This window comes from Neoarius graeffei, chromosome 20, assembly GCF_027579695.1.
Source record: "Neoarius graeffei isolate fNeoGra1 chromosome 20, fNeoGra1.pri, whole genome shotgun sequence".
NCBI lineage: Eukaryota > Metazoa > Chordata > Actinopteri > Siluriformes > Ariidae > Neoarius > Neoarius graeffei.
In genome coordinates, this window is record NC_083588.1 from 64,018,333 (window position 1) to 64,031,458 (window position 13,126).

General features: G+C 43.6%; 1 protein-coding gene across 2 annotated transcripts in view; it reads right to left on the reverse strand.

Moving 5' to 3' along the window:
* The window catches only part of nbr1b (NBR1 autophagy cargo receptor b), a 34,803-nt gene extending 22,830 nt beyond the window's left edge, over nucleotides 1–11,973 (reverse strand). Inside the window, exons 1-5 of one of the 2 annotated variants that reach the window (XM_060902218.1) lie at nucleotides 11,756–11,973; nucleotides 715–777; nucleotides 575–593; nucleotides 464–486; nucleotides 81–257 (exon numbers count right to left, since the gene is read on the reverse strand). In XM_060902218.1, coding sequence (XP_060758201.1) covers nucleotides 81–257; nucleotides 464–486; nucleotides 575–593; nucleotides 715–777; nucleotides 11,756–11,857 — 384 coding nt within the window. In that variant the 5' untranslated portion in view covers nucleotides 11,858–11,973. Of the gene's footprint in view, nucleotides 1–38; nucleotides 258–463; nucleotides 487–574; nucleotides 594–714; nucleotides 778–11,755 lie in introns of both variants that reach the window. The other variant, XM_060902217.1, reaches the window with a different exon arrangement.
* Between the last annotated feature and the right edge of the window lie 1,153 nt (nucleotides 11,974–13,126).

Consider the following 13,126-nt stretch of genomic DNA (forward strand, 5'->3'; position numbering starts at 1 on the left):
TGTGTGTGCAGCGAAAACAGCAGATCAGGAATTCTTACTAAACCCTCTTCAGGCACAGCAGCCTGAACTTTTTGGCTCACCGCCTGTGCCAGGCTCGGGCAGTGCTGAGGAGGTCGAAATCCTTTCTTCGGCTCTGTCAGGCTTCCAGATTTCATCTGGGACAAACCCGGGCCTGGGACGGGACCAGGAACTCGTCCGGTCGTCCCTCTGCTCTCGTACACGTTCATCTGCAGCCTGTTGCCCTGTCGCGCTGCGCTCTGTGGAGAACAAAAACACACCGTTAATTATTTGGACAGTTACTGATTTAATAAGCCATAATGGTCTAAGAGTTTTAAACGAGACGTGGGTCACTCAAATATAAATCACACAATTCACCACATCATAAAAATAAACAAAGTGTACGATTTTGAGACTTCTACAAAATCTGCTTTGCTTCATGAAAATACTAGAAATAACGTTGTACCTTCAGAGCCTCTTCATACTCCACTGAAAATAAAAAGAGAGATAGTAATTAAACTACACTTTTAATAAACTTTTAAAATTAATAAGATACAAAAACACATCAGTTACTCACGCTGGCTGTTGATGGACACCTACAACAGATTTTTTTTTGGGGGGGAGGAGAGGATAAATAAATAAATAAATAAATAAAGAGCTGTGTCAATATTACACACTTGGCAACGTTTCAACATCCTGCTCCCTGAGGACACTCACCTCTTCATTTTCCTCATCGAAGTACGTCAGCTGTAAACTGCACAAGCTGAAAGATCTTTTCACCTGCATGTGGAAAAGCAGCTTTTAGTCCACCGTGACCTCTCCAGGAAGGTTCTCAACTCATACCTTTTCTGATTGAGTCATTTCCTATAACAGCATTAACACACCTTGTCGTTTCTATGGTAACCACTCGTTCATGGGGACTTTCTATTACTGATCTGGTGAATTTTGTTTGGGAATAATCAAATGACAGGGTGGTGGAATGAAGTGGAGATAGTGTTATTATTAACAATGAGACCGTCAACGAGTGCGTGGCTCACTCCGGCCCCGTCTGGTCCAGAAGGAACGATCTAAAGTGGGCCACCTTGTGCAATAAATGTTGTAAGCTATATACACTATATACAAGCTATATATAGAAGCGATATCCACCCTAGGAATACCGACCTATTTACCAGAAAGAATCCAAAACGGCAAGGAATTGACTGAGAAATAATTTTTGTTGAACTGCTCATTAAGGCTTAATTAGTCAATAACTTCATTAATAACTCTAATTAAGCAAATCTGGGTAGAAGTTATATGCACCCTAGGTACCCCGACCTTCATGCAAGAAAGAATCAAAATCAGTGAAGAACTGAGGGAGAAGCGATTTTCATGAAACATGGATGACACCGGACAATACATGATGACATAAACTCATCACCTGTCAGCTGGACGATGATGATGATGGAGTGCTATTAAAAATAAAAATTTTCATAAAGAGACTGCAGCTCAAAGTCCTTTACATTAAAGGATAGGACACATACATGGACATAACGATAAAATGTTAAAGGTAGACTGCCTTTCAGATTTTAAGTGTACGTCATAAAAAGAATTTTCCCCGATGCCCAATTACTTTTGTTTAGTGACAAAAGCTACTGAATTCGAATCACAGACTTCCAATTTTATTAGGTTTTCTTTTAATAGAACGATTAATGTATTTATCTCCACATGGCCCTAAATTCTCCGCTACATTTTCCTGCTTCACCATGACCCAATTCAAGATACTACATCATGCATCACGTGGTGGGCTTTCCCCATTTGTACAAGGCATTGTGGGATACAAATTTGAAACAGGAGAGAAAATGGAGGACGCGAGTGTGCGAATAAAACGTGAAAGAGTGACTACAGTAACGGAAAGTGAGAAGAAAAGATGTTGTTATATACGAAGGAAAGGAAACGCAGGACCAAACTAATAAATATGGGCGCTCAGCGAGCACCTCGGTGTGATCAGCTGTTCGTTTAGCGACAGAATGATGGAACTGTCAGTGCACGCTCAAAGGGAAACCTGTAGATGGCAGTAATGCAACACCGTGGATGCCAGCTGCCATAAAACCCAAAAGAAGAAGAAGGTAAACCTGCGCATGCGCACACGGACTTCCTCTGTCTGCTTGACTGCGCCAAGTGAGCGATTTCATGCACATTATTTGCTTTAATCCCCTCAAATTAAATAACTTCCCAGCCACAGAATGGCCTGATATTTTTTGTGAGATATTACAGAAATAAACAGATATCACAATCACCACATTTCAGACGGAACTAAATTTCACCGAGTTTATGAAATCGAAAGGCTGACTAGTTTTAAAAGACAACACTGACAAAATAGAAGGAAGAAAAATAAATTATGGTGAAAAATAAAAAGATATTAAACATAAGATAAAACTGCATAGAAACAATGAGCTGTATGCTAAATTAAAAAGGAATGTTTTTAGCTGCCGTTTAAAGATATTTACCGAGTCCGTCTCGCCTCCCTGATACTTTTTGGTAAAGTATTCCATGATTCAGGTGCATCGTGGACAAAGGCTGCCTCTGCGATTTTGCTTTGGGAGATTATTGGGACGGCGGCACGGTGGTGTAGTGGTTAGCGCTGTTGCCTCACAGCAAGAAGGTCCTGGGTTCGAGCCCCGTGGCCGGCGAGGGCCTTTCTGTGTGGAGTTTGCATGTTCTCCCCGTGTCCGCGTGGGTTTCCTCCGGGTGCTCCGGTTTCCCCCACAGTCCAAAGACATGCAGGTTAGGTTAACTGGTGACTCTAAATTGAGCGTAGGTGTGAATGTGAGTGTGAATGGTTGTCTGTGTCTATGTGTCAGCCCTGTGATGACCTGGCGACTTGTCCAGGGTGTACCCCGCCTTTCACCCGTAGTCAGCTGGGATAGGATCCAGCTTGCCTGCGACCCTGTAGAACAGGATAAAGCGGCTAGAGATAATGAGATGAGAATGAATGAGATTATTGGGACATTTGGTAAACTAGCCGTGGAGGACCTAAGGGTTTGTGTTGGGACACGAGTGAGGTAAGAGGGCGCTATGCCATTTAGAGCTTTATAGACAAGTCAGAGGACTTTAAAATTAATTCTAAATAAAAGATTCAGGAAGCCAATGAAGTGTGGCTCGCACAGGAGTAATCTTCTCTTTGTTTTTCTGGACTAATTGTAATTTCTCAAAAGACTTTTTAGGAAGTCCTGTGAACAAGGCATCGCAGTAGTCCAGTCTACCCGTAATAAAAGCATGCATCAGTTCCTCAGCATCAGGCTCGGTTATAAACCAGCGTACTTTGGCAATATTTCTTAAGTGGAAAGATGCAGTAACTTAAGTCGGAGTCTAGAATTACACCCAAGCTTGTAACTTCATCTTTAATCTGATGGCCAGGATTCCCAAGCCTTTGACAGAGCGTCCCTTTTGGCTTTAGGAGCAACTAAGAGTGTTTCTGTCTTGCTTTCATTAAGTTTTAAAAAATTGCTGCTCATCCATTCATTAATTGTGGATAAAGAGGTGGTCAGGGAGTGTAGGGCACGTGGGTCATTCGGCTCGATAGAAATATAATTGCGCATCATCAGCATAGCACCCTCAAGTTGATTAATTTCCTGTAACAGCATGTAATGAAATGTTTTGTTCCTCTTACACCACAGCAATTTGCCAATGATTAGACTTTTTCACTTATTAAAGAATGATGTCATACTTTTATCCCATTATAGCCACACTGAAGGTTGTGGAACAACAAAAAAACAAAGTTAGATCCTGTTAGTTATGTTATAGCAGCTATAATGAACAGGGTTCGTTGTTCCTTCACCAGCCTCTCTCTTCTCTCGAAGTTAATAAGCAAAGCAAAAAAAAACAACTCCACAACCCATGCAGCTTGTAATGTTTCCCAGAAACTGCAATAAACCTGTAATTTACAGCTGAACTCCTGTCAGAGAGGAATTTTTCTTCTTTTTTTCCCCTTTAACCTTTCAATCCCAACCAAGCAGATCAAATATAATCATATACGCTCACTGGCCACTTTATTAGGAACACCCCTACATCCACCCGCTGTTTTATTTTATGCAGTTCTCTAATCAGCCGATCACCTGATGCATCAAATCATGCAGATACAAATCAAGAGCTTCAGTTAATGTTCACCAACATTCAAACATCAGAACAGGAAAAATTGCGATCTCAAAAGTGTGACTTTCTTTCACTGTGGTATGGGTGTTGGTTTGAGCCAGATGGACTGGGTTTTTTTTTTTTTTGAGCATTTCAGAAACTGCTGATGATCTGGGGTTTTCACACACAACAGTCTCTAGAGTTTACACGGAAAAAAAATGGTGCGAAAAACAGTAACGGTTCTGTGGGTGGAAACAAAACGGCTTGTTGATAAGAGAGGTCAGAGGGAAATGGCTAGATTCATGGTTCGAGCTTTTTTGCCAGGAAGAAAAAAAAAAAAACCTCATATAATCACTCTTTACAACCGTGTTGAGCAGAAAAGCATCTCAGCATGCAACACCAGAAGAACACACTGGGTTCCACTCCTGCAGCCAAGAACAGGGATCTTACAATCAACAACAAGTTCCTATTAAAGCGGCCGGTGAGTAATAATTTATTCATTCGTTGCTTGGCTTGCTTGCTTGCTTGCTGCATGCCATTTAAACCTAATGAATGATGATTTGTATTTGGTCATGAAAATTGTTATAGGGTTTAAAAAGAGTGTTTAAAAAATAAAACCCCACAAAAAACACTAAGTGCTCAAATGTTTACTTCGTCCAATCTAACCTGAAATAACCCCATTTGATCACATGACACCATTCTCAATGAGCTGAGTCAGGTGTAAGCCGAAGAGCAGAGTTAAAACATGAAAACACTGAAAGGTAACTAAAAGGGAAATCAATTGAGGAGTAACGCTGTAGAATATTAAAATATGGAGGAGTAAACCCCACACATGCAAAATGGTCGTGTTGTTGTCGTGCATATCCCTGATAACAATAATCCTGTTTGAAAGCCTGTGTGACCAACTGGCTCCAATCTTTACACAGATGTTCAACAGATCCCTCGTGCTGTGTCAAATCCCCTCCTGCTTCAACGCTCCACCATCATTCCAATCCCCAAGAAACCCTCCATCACAGGACTAAATGACTACAGGCCTGGCGCTCTGACATCCGTGGTCACGAAGTCCTTTGAACAACTAGTGCTGGCCCACCTGAAGAGCATTCCAGGTCACCTGATAGACCCCCTGCAGTTTATTTACAAGGCAAACAGGTCAGTGGATGATGCAATCAATATGGGACTGCACTACATCCTGCAACATCTTGACTGTTCAGGGAGCTACGCAAGAATCCTGTTCGGAGACTTCAGCTCAACGTTCAACACCATCATTCCAGAAATCCTCTCCTCCAAACTGTCCCAGCTCAATCGGTCACCAGTGGATCACCAGCTTCCTGACACACAGGGAACAGCAAGTAAGGCTGGGGGTAGTCACTCAGTTCTGGAATGCAGTCAGTCAGCACTGGTGCTCCTCGGGGATGTGTCCTCTCCCCACTGCTCTTCTCCCTTTACACCAACGACTGCACCTCCATGGATGGACCCAACTGTAAACCTCCTGAAATTTGCAGATGACACTACGGTCACAGGCCTCATCCAAGATGGGAGGTCGTACGGTTGGTGCTCTGGTGCAGTCAGAATAACCTGGAGCTAAACACACTCAAGACAGCGGAGATGATCATGGACTTCAGGAGACACCCCTCTGCAATGCTCCTCCTCACAATATCCAGCAGCCCTGTGTCAACTGTGGAGATTTCCAAGTTCCTGGGAACTACCATCTCACAAGACTTGAAATGGGACTCCGACATCAACTCCATCCTTAAAAAAGCCCAGCAGAGGATGTCCTTTCTGCAGCAACTCAGGAAGTCTGGTCTGTCACAAGAGCTGCTGATGATACAGTTCCACACCGCTGTCATTGAATCCGTCCTCTACACATCCATCACACTCTGGTTCAGAGCAGCCACAAAACAGGACAGGAACAGACTGCAGTGAACAGTAAGGTCAGCAGAAAGGATCATCGGTGCTCCCCTGCCCGGCCTCCAGGATTTGTACGTTTTACGACCCAGGAAGCAGGCAGAGAAAATCATTAAGGACTCTTCACATCCTGGTCACAACCTTTTCCAACTTCTCCCCTCCAGCAGGCGCTAGAGAGCATTGCAAACCAGAACCACCAGACAGAAGAGCAGCTTCTTTCCCCATGTCATCAACGTCATGAATATCTGACCTGAACAATCCTTGCCATTATACTATTGTACCACTTGTACCTCCTGTAACATTCTCCTGTTTGCACGACCTCACGGCACTCTGTGTACACTGACTGTGTCGTCTATATATTTTGTATATGGTGTCTTGTCTGTAAATATCTTGTATATGGTGTACTGTTTATATTGTTGATTGTGTACATATTTATAAAGTATACTGTGTATTACAGATATTGTATCTTATTATACAGTTCCACTTTTTCGATGGAATAAAAATGTGTTCTATTTCCTTCTAGGTTTGATAGCATGCAATATCGTTAGCATATCACTTATCCTTTGTGTCTTACATCACTCTACCCAATGGAGAATGAGTGTTGAATATGGTTTATGATACTGTATGGTTGTCAAGACAACATGTCCCACGTCAGAGATGTAAAACTTCCGCGCTAACGAGTGACTGGGACAATTTGTAAACAAACATGGCTGCCAGGTTTGCTTCACTTTGCTAAATATGGAAGATTTTGAGAGAATTTTGAAAGATAAAGACACGTTGAACACCCAAAATAATTGTACAATAATAATGATGATGGCTGGGGTGGACGGCATGGTGGCGTAGTGGTTAGCGCTGTCGCCTCATGGCAAGAAGGTCTGGGTTCGAGCCCCGTGGCCGACGAGGGCCTTTCTGTGTGGAGTTTGCATGTTCTCCCCGTGTCCGCGTGGGTTTCCTCCGGGTGCTCCGGTTTCCCCCACAGTCCAAAGACATGCAGGTTAGGTTAACTGGTGACTCTAAATTGACTGTGAATGTGAGTGTGAATGGTTGTCTGTGTCTATGTGTCAGCCCTGTGATGACCTGGCGACTTGTCCAGGGTGAACCCCACCTTTCGCCCGTAGTCAGCTGGGATAGGATCCAGCTTGCCTGCGACCCTGTAGAACAGGATAAAGCGGCTACAGATAATGAGATGAGATAGCTGGGGGTTTTTCATGGTATATCAGATATGTTCTGAATGGAATATATCTGATACAACACAACGCCAGCCAATATTATTTACTTAATGATACTATAACTTTAGATTATAGATAAGGGGAAGCCATGGCGAGTGGCCTAGTGGTTAGTGTGTCCACCTCTTCATTGGGAGATCGCAAGTTCTACTCACAGTTGGGTCATACCAAAGACCATCATAAAAATGGTGCCTACTGCCATCTGGCAAGGCACGCTGCAATACAGATGCGAGTGGGGAGTCAAACTCTTGGGGTTACCAAAGGACCCGCCCCCCCACTGCAACCCTATGTAATATAGGTGAGGGATCGGATGGAAACGGAGATCGGCGCGACCAAATGTGCCATTGAATGGTGCGGGAAAGGCTTTGAAGCCATGGCCTAATGGTTAGAGAAGCAGCTTTGGGACCAAAAGGTCACTAGTTTGAGTCCTTAGATCAGCAGGAATGGCTGAAGTGCCCTTGAACAAGGAACTGAACCCCAACTGCTCCCCAGGCTGCTCTGGGTGTGTTGTACATCACTCTGGATAAAAGTGTCTGCTAAATGCCATTAATGAAATAATACAGATATTTTAGACATATAGGTATTGTACGTATATTATGCAAATTGTATTTATATTTGGGTCCGTCTCAGAAACTGGCCTCTCATTTGAGACATTATGGTCAAAAAATAAATTTTCTAATTTTACTTTTTTTTTTTTTTGCATTTCCCTCACACTCAATGTTTCTTTTGTCATGTTTAATAAGAATAAAGATAGTATCTTGCTTTATCTGGCCTCCACTGTGGAAATTTTTTTTGATTACAATTCAAATGCTTTTGTAAAATTGATTTCCATATAAAATAACTCCATCATGAAGAATTAAAGCCCCTCCTTCACAGATGAGTGAAAATATTGAATAAATTTCCTCTTTTTGATTGCTTGGGTTAAAAATGGCAAGTTATGATGACTGAATTGATTATTCACTTAAATATGAATAATATGATACATTTTGGGTATTTGATACGGCGAAATAGGACACAATGGGAAAATCAAGAACACACCGGAAAGATGAGAATAACGGCGGTGGTAAAAGAACAGCGACTGTACCGGCTGAAGGTCGCGCGGGTCTCTGCTGCGGCACGCGAGCAACGGGACATCACTACCGCACCGGACGGGGCGCGAGGCGGGGGTGGGGCAAAATGACTGGCCGTAGAGTCTATCAAAAGTTCGATCTAAATTGACCATGGTTGCAAAATATTGGCTAAAAATACGCAAACACTACGAAATATGAAAGTAAGATGAAAAAGAAACATTCTATTGCCTTATACTGCAAGACTAAAACAAAACAAAACTGTCAAAACTCACCTTTTCAGTGATAACGTCCGAGCAGATCACTTGCGTAACAGAAAGTCCGCAAACGGAAGCACGATCAACTTCTAACTGCTGGAGTGGAAAATTCCATTCTACACATGCAAATTGTTAATGTGTGTCCTTCCCCGCACACAAATAACACGCTACGGTAAAAAATAGACCACAACTCATTTTATAGCTCAGAAATTCATACAAGCCCAGCTACCATATTCTGTAAGAAACATTCTACACCAAACTTTCAGCTTTCGTTTTAAAAAACAAAATCGCAGATTCATAACTAAATGTTTATACGGTGTAGTGATTTTAAGTTCCTACTTTTGGTGAGGTAGTGACCTCGACCCTGAGGCTTTCCGTTTAGATCAAAACACATGATCGTATTGGTTTTGGGTTTGCGGAAAATGGAGTTACGACGGTGATCAAATATTTTGCATGATGTTTTATTACAGTTATGATTATTCTGTGAGCGCACCAATCCTTAGGTGTATAAAGTTACAACTTAAAATACAATTAGTGATAACTGTAGACTTTTCAGTGGACTACAACCTTTTTAAGGGAATGTGATGTAGTCAACCATTTATCTTGTCCCAGATCAAGCCGCCATTTTTCCACAAATTTGCAGAATTTTTGCCAAATTCTGAATATTCACATCATAGATTTAGTTTTATCTGTATTATTTCTTTCATCATTTTATTTCAAATTAAAACCAACATCACCATTCAAAACCGTATAGTTTATTGACTGTGTATATTTAGTGGGGGACCCCCACAGTACCCAGTTTCTAAGACAGACCCATATACAAGGGCGTAGCTAGGATTTTTCGGGGGGGGGGCACACACTGACTGGCACCCTGAGTGCATTATGTAACAAAAAATAATTCCCATTGCTAGTTTTAGGCAGCTTAGAAACCGGCTCTTCCATTATTGCTGTTTCTTCCATGTTTTCTTAATGTTGTGTTCTAGAAACGGCACTAAAACTTCGCTTCGAAGCCACAAAATGCAACTTTGATGGAAAAAATATATAATAAATTGCTTACCTCTCTTCACGTCGAAAGAAGGAGGAAAATTTCGCTTGTTTTGACATGGCGAATTATTAACACGAGGAAATAATCGTAATTCGCAACTAAAAAGACTGCAGCTACACCAACAACCTGACCGTGCTTTCTAGTGCCATCATGTTGCGCTTGCGCAGAACTGTTTAAGTCCTGCGCACCTTGGCTCGTGCACCTGAAGGCGCGCCTCGGGCTGCGTGTGCACCTTAACAAGCTCCAGCACGTGCGGCGTTAACAAAGAACACCTGTCTTTGATCAGTGAATTACGTTTAGGCTATTTCAGGACTGCGCCCATGCAAGGACGATGCAAAAGTATTACGCTGCGTCTAGTGTGCCTTACAGAGCTTTGTTTCCTGTCCTTGTTGCCCTCCTGGTTAGATCTTGTACAGTTTTGCCTCTGATATTCTGTCCGTGCCTCGATTGACCTCATGCCTGTTTCCTCGATTACCACTTTGCTGACTGTTTGCCTGTTGTGTGTGTTTCATGCACTGTATGCTCATATCGCACTGTGTATTATTATACATCTGCCTCTCCCACACACACTCTGACAAACTGGGTTTTCGTGCCCAAAGTCCATACAAGTTTTAAAAAAAAATAGCTAGAAAAATTACAGTGGGCGCTTTTCTAATATTCTCATGCAGCTGTTGAAAAAAAATGTAGGCTATGGTCTGACGGGGGCGGGGGCGGGGGGGGGGGGGGTGTCACAGGCACCCCAGTTAGAAGAAGAAGAAACCTTTATTTGTCACATGCAGACTTCAAGGACAGTGAAATTCATCCTCTGCATTTAACCCATCTGAAGCAGTGAACACACGCACACACCCAGAGCAGTGGGCAGCCACACCAGAGTGCCTGGGGAGCAGTCAGGGGTTCGGTACCTTGCTCAAGAGCACTTCAGCCCAAGGCCGCCCCACGTTTACCTAACTGCATGTCTTTGGACTGTGGGGGAAACCGGAGCACCCGGAGGAAACCCACGCAGACACGGGGAGAACATGCAAACTCCACACAGAAAGGCCCTCGCTGGCTGCTGGGCTCGAACCCGGAACCTTCTTGCTGTGAGGCAATATATATGCCCCTGATATATATATGAGAGAGACACCACCTGCCAGAACCAAATTCCTTGTATGGGTCAACATACTGGGCCAATAAACCTGATTCTCATTCTCATCTCATATTATCTCTAACCGCTTTATCCTGTTCTACAGGGTTGCAGGCAAGCTGGAGCCTATCCCAGCTGACTATGGGCGAAAGGCGGGGTACACCCTGGACAAGTCGCCAGTTAACCTAACCTGCATGTCTTTGGACTGTGGGGGAAACTGGAGCACCCAGAGGAAACCCACGCAGACACGGGGAGAACATGCAAACTCCACACAGAAAGGCCCTCGCCGGCTGCTGGGCTCGAACCCGGAACCTTCTTGCTGTGAGGCAATATATACGCCCCTGATATATATATATATATGAGAGAGACACCACCTGCCAGAACCAAATTCCTTGTATGGGTCAACATACTGGGCCAATAAACCTGATTCTCATCTCATCTCTCATTATCTCTAACCGCTTTATCCTGTTCTACAGGGTTGCAGGCAAGCTGGAGCCTATCCCAGCTGACTACGGGCGAAAGGCGGGGTACACCCTGGACAAGTCGCCAGTTAACCTAACCTGCATGTCTTTGGACTGTGGGGGAAACCGGAGCACCCGGAGGAAACCCACGCAGACACGGGGAGAACATGCAAACTCCACACAGAAAGGCCCTCACTGGCTGCTGGACTCGAACCTGGAACCTTCTTGCTGTGAGGCAATATATACGCCCCCGATATATATTTAAATATGAGAGAGACACCACCTGCCAGAACCAAATTCCTTGTATGGGTCAACATACTGGGCCAATAAACCTGATTCTCATTCTGATTCTGATAATGCTGGATGAAGGGTTGAACACTCAGGCCTACAGACACGACACACATCCCAATTCAGCATTTGTACCCCAGTCCCTGTACCCATACCTATGCATTTATGAATCTATATCTTATTTTAAAAAATACGTCTCTGATGATGATGATGATGATGATGTAATGCAAAATGAGTTCGATGCCCATGAAAGCCCTCCATGCTGCTGGCGCTCACCGTGGCCTCCATGCACTCCCAGCTCTTGGTCTCGGAGCCGGACAGCAGGAAACTCTTCGTGTTGCCCCGAAAATTCACCTTCAGGTTGATGTACAAGTCCATGGCGGCTTAATAACAGCCTCCGAGCCGCTGCATAGAGACTTACAGCCGCTTTAAAAACCAGGCGATTAAAATCTGACTCGGCTTCACCGAAACCTGTCTTCTGTGTTTACATCAGCGATTGTAAACACGCCCACGGAGTCACGTGACCGAGGCACGTCCGGCACTGACGTCATTTAAAACACAGAGAGGCGGGGTCTGTCAGTCAGCGCGAGCCTTTTCTCTGTGTGTGGTTTGCTCAGAACGGAATTCAGCATTTCTATCCACTTCCGGTACAAGAAATGGCTGATTAATCGATTGTACTCGATATTATTGGCTACCCAGATGTATCAGGTGTGCATTCGAGAAGGAAATGGACCAAAATACAGCAGCACTGACTGAACCGTGTGTGTTACTGCAGTGTGTCCCCTCCTGAGGCAGTTGGTTGAGGTGCTGAGTGTGGGCCTCCTGACCCTCCTTCATACCACCACAACATAAAGTGTGGGTTGATTAAACATTCTCACCCTTCATTCATCTTCATTAAAGGGGACACGCACTTCAATTATTTTAGATAGAGTGTTTTACTGTGAAATATTTTTTATACAAACTACAGTGGTGCCTGAAAGTTTGTGAACCCTTTAGAATTTTCTATATTTCTGCATTAAAACATCATCAGATTTTCACACAAGGTGTAAAAGTAGATAAAGAGAACCCAGTTAAACAAATAAGACAAAAATATTATACTTGGTCATTTATTTATTGAGGAAAATGATCCAATATTACATATCTGTGAGTGGCAAAAGTATATGACCCTTTGCTTTCAGTATCTGGTGTGCCCCCCTTGTGCAGCAATAACTGCAACTAAACGTTTGCGGTAACTGTTGATCAGTCCTGCACACCGGCTTGGAGGAATTTTAGCCCGTTCCTCCGTACAGAACAGCTTCAACTCTGGGATGTTGGTGGGTTTCTTCACATGAACTGCTCGCTTCAGGTCCTTCCACAACATTTCCATTGGATTAAGGTCAGGACTTTGACTTGGCCATTCCAAAACATTAACTTTATTCTTCTTTAACCATTCTTTGGTAGAACGACTTGTGTGCTTAGGGTCGTTGTCTTGCTGCATGACCCACCTTCTCTTGAGATTCAGCTCATGGACAGATGTCCTCACCGGCGCGGGAACCGGGGGTGCGGGGGGTGCGGCAGCACCCCCTGGTGGTGGACCCTCAAAACTGACATGAACATAAAACAAAACTTACGTGAAAATATATTTGTTATTTATTTGTTTTCATTTGG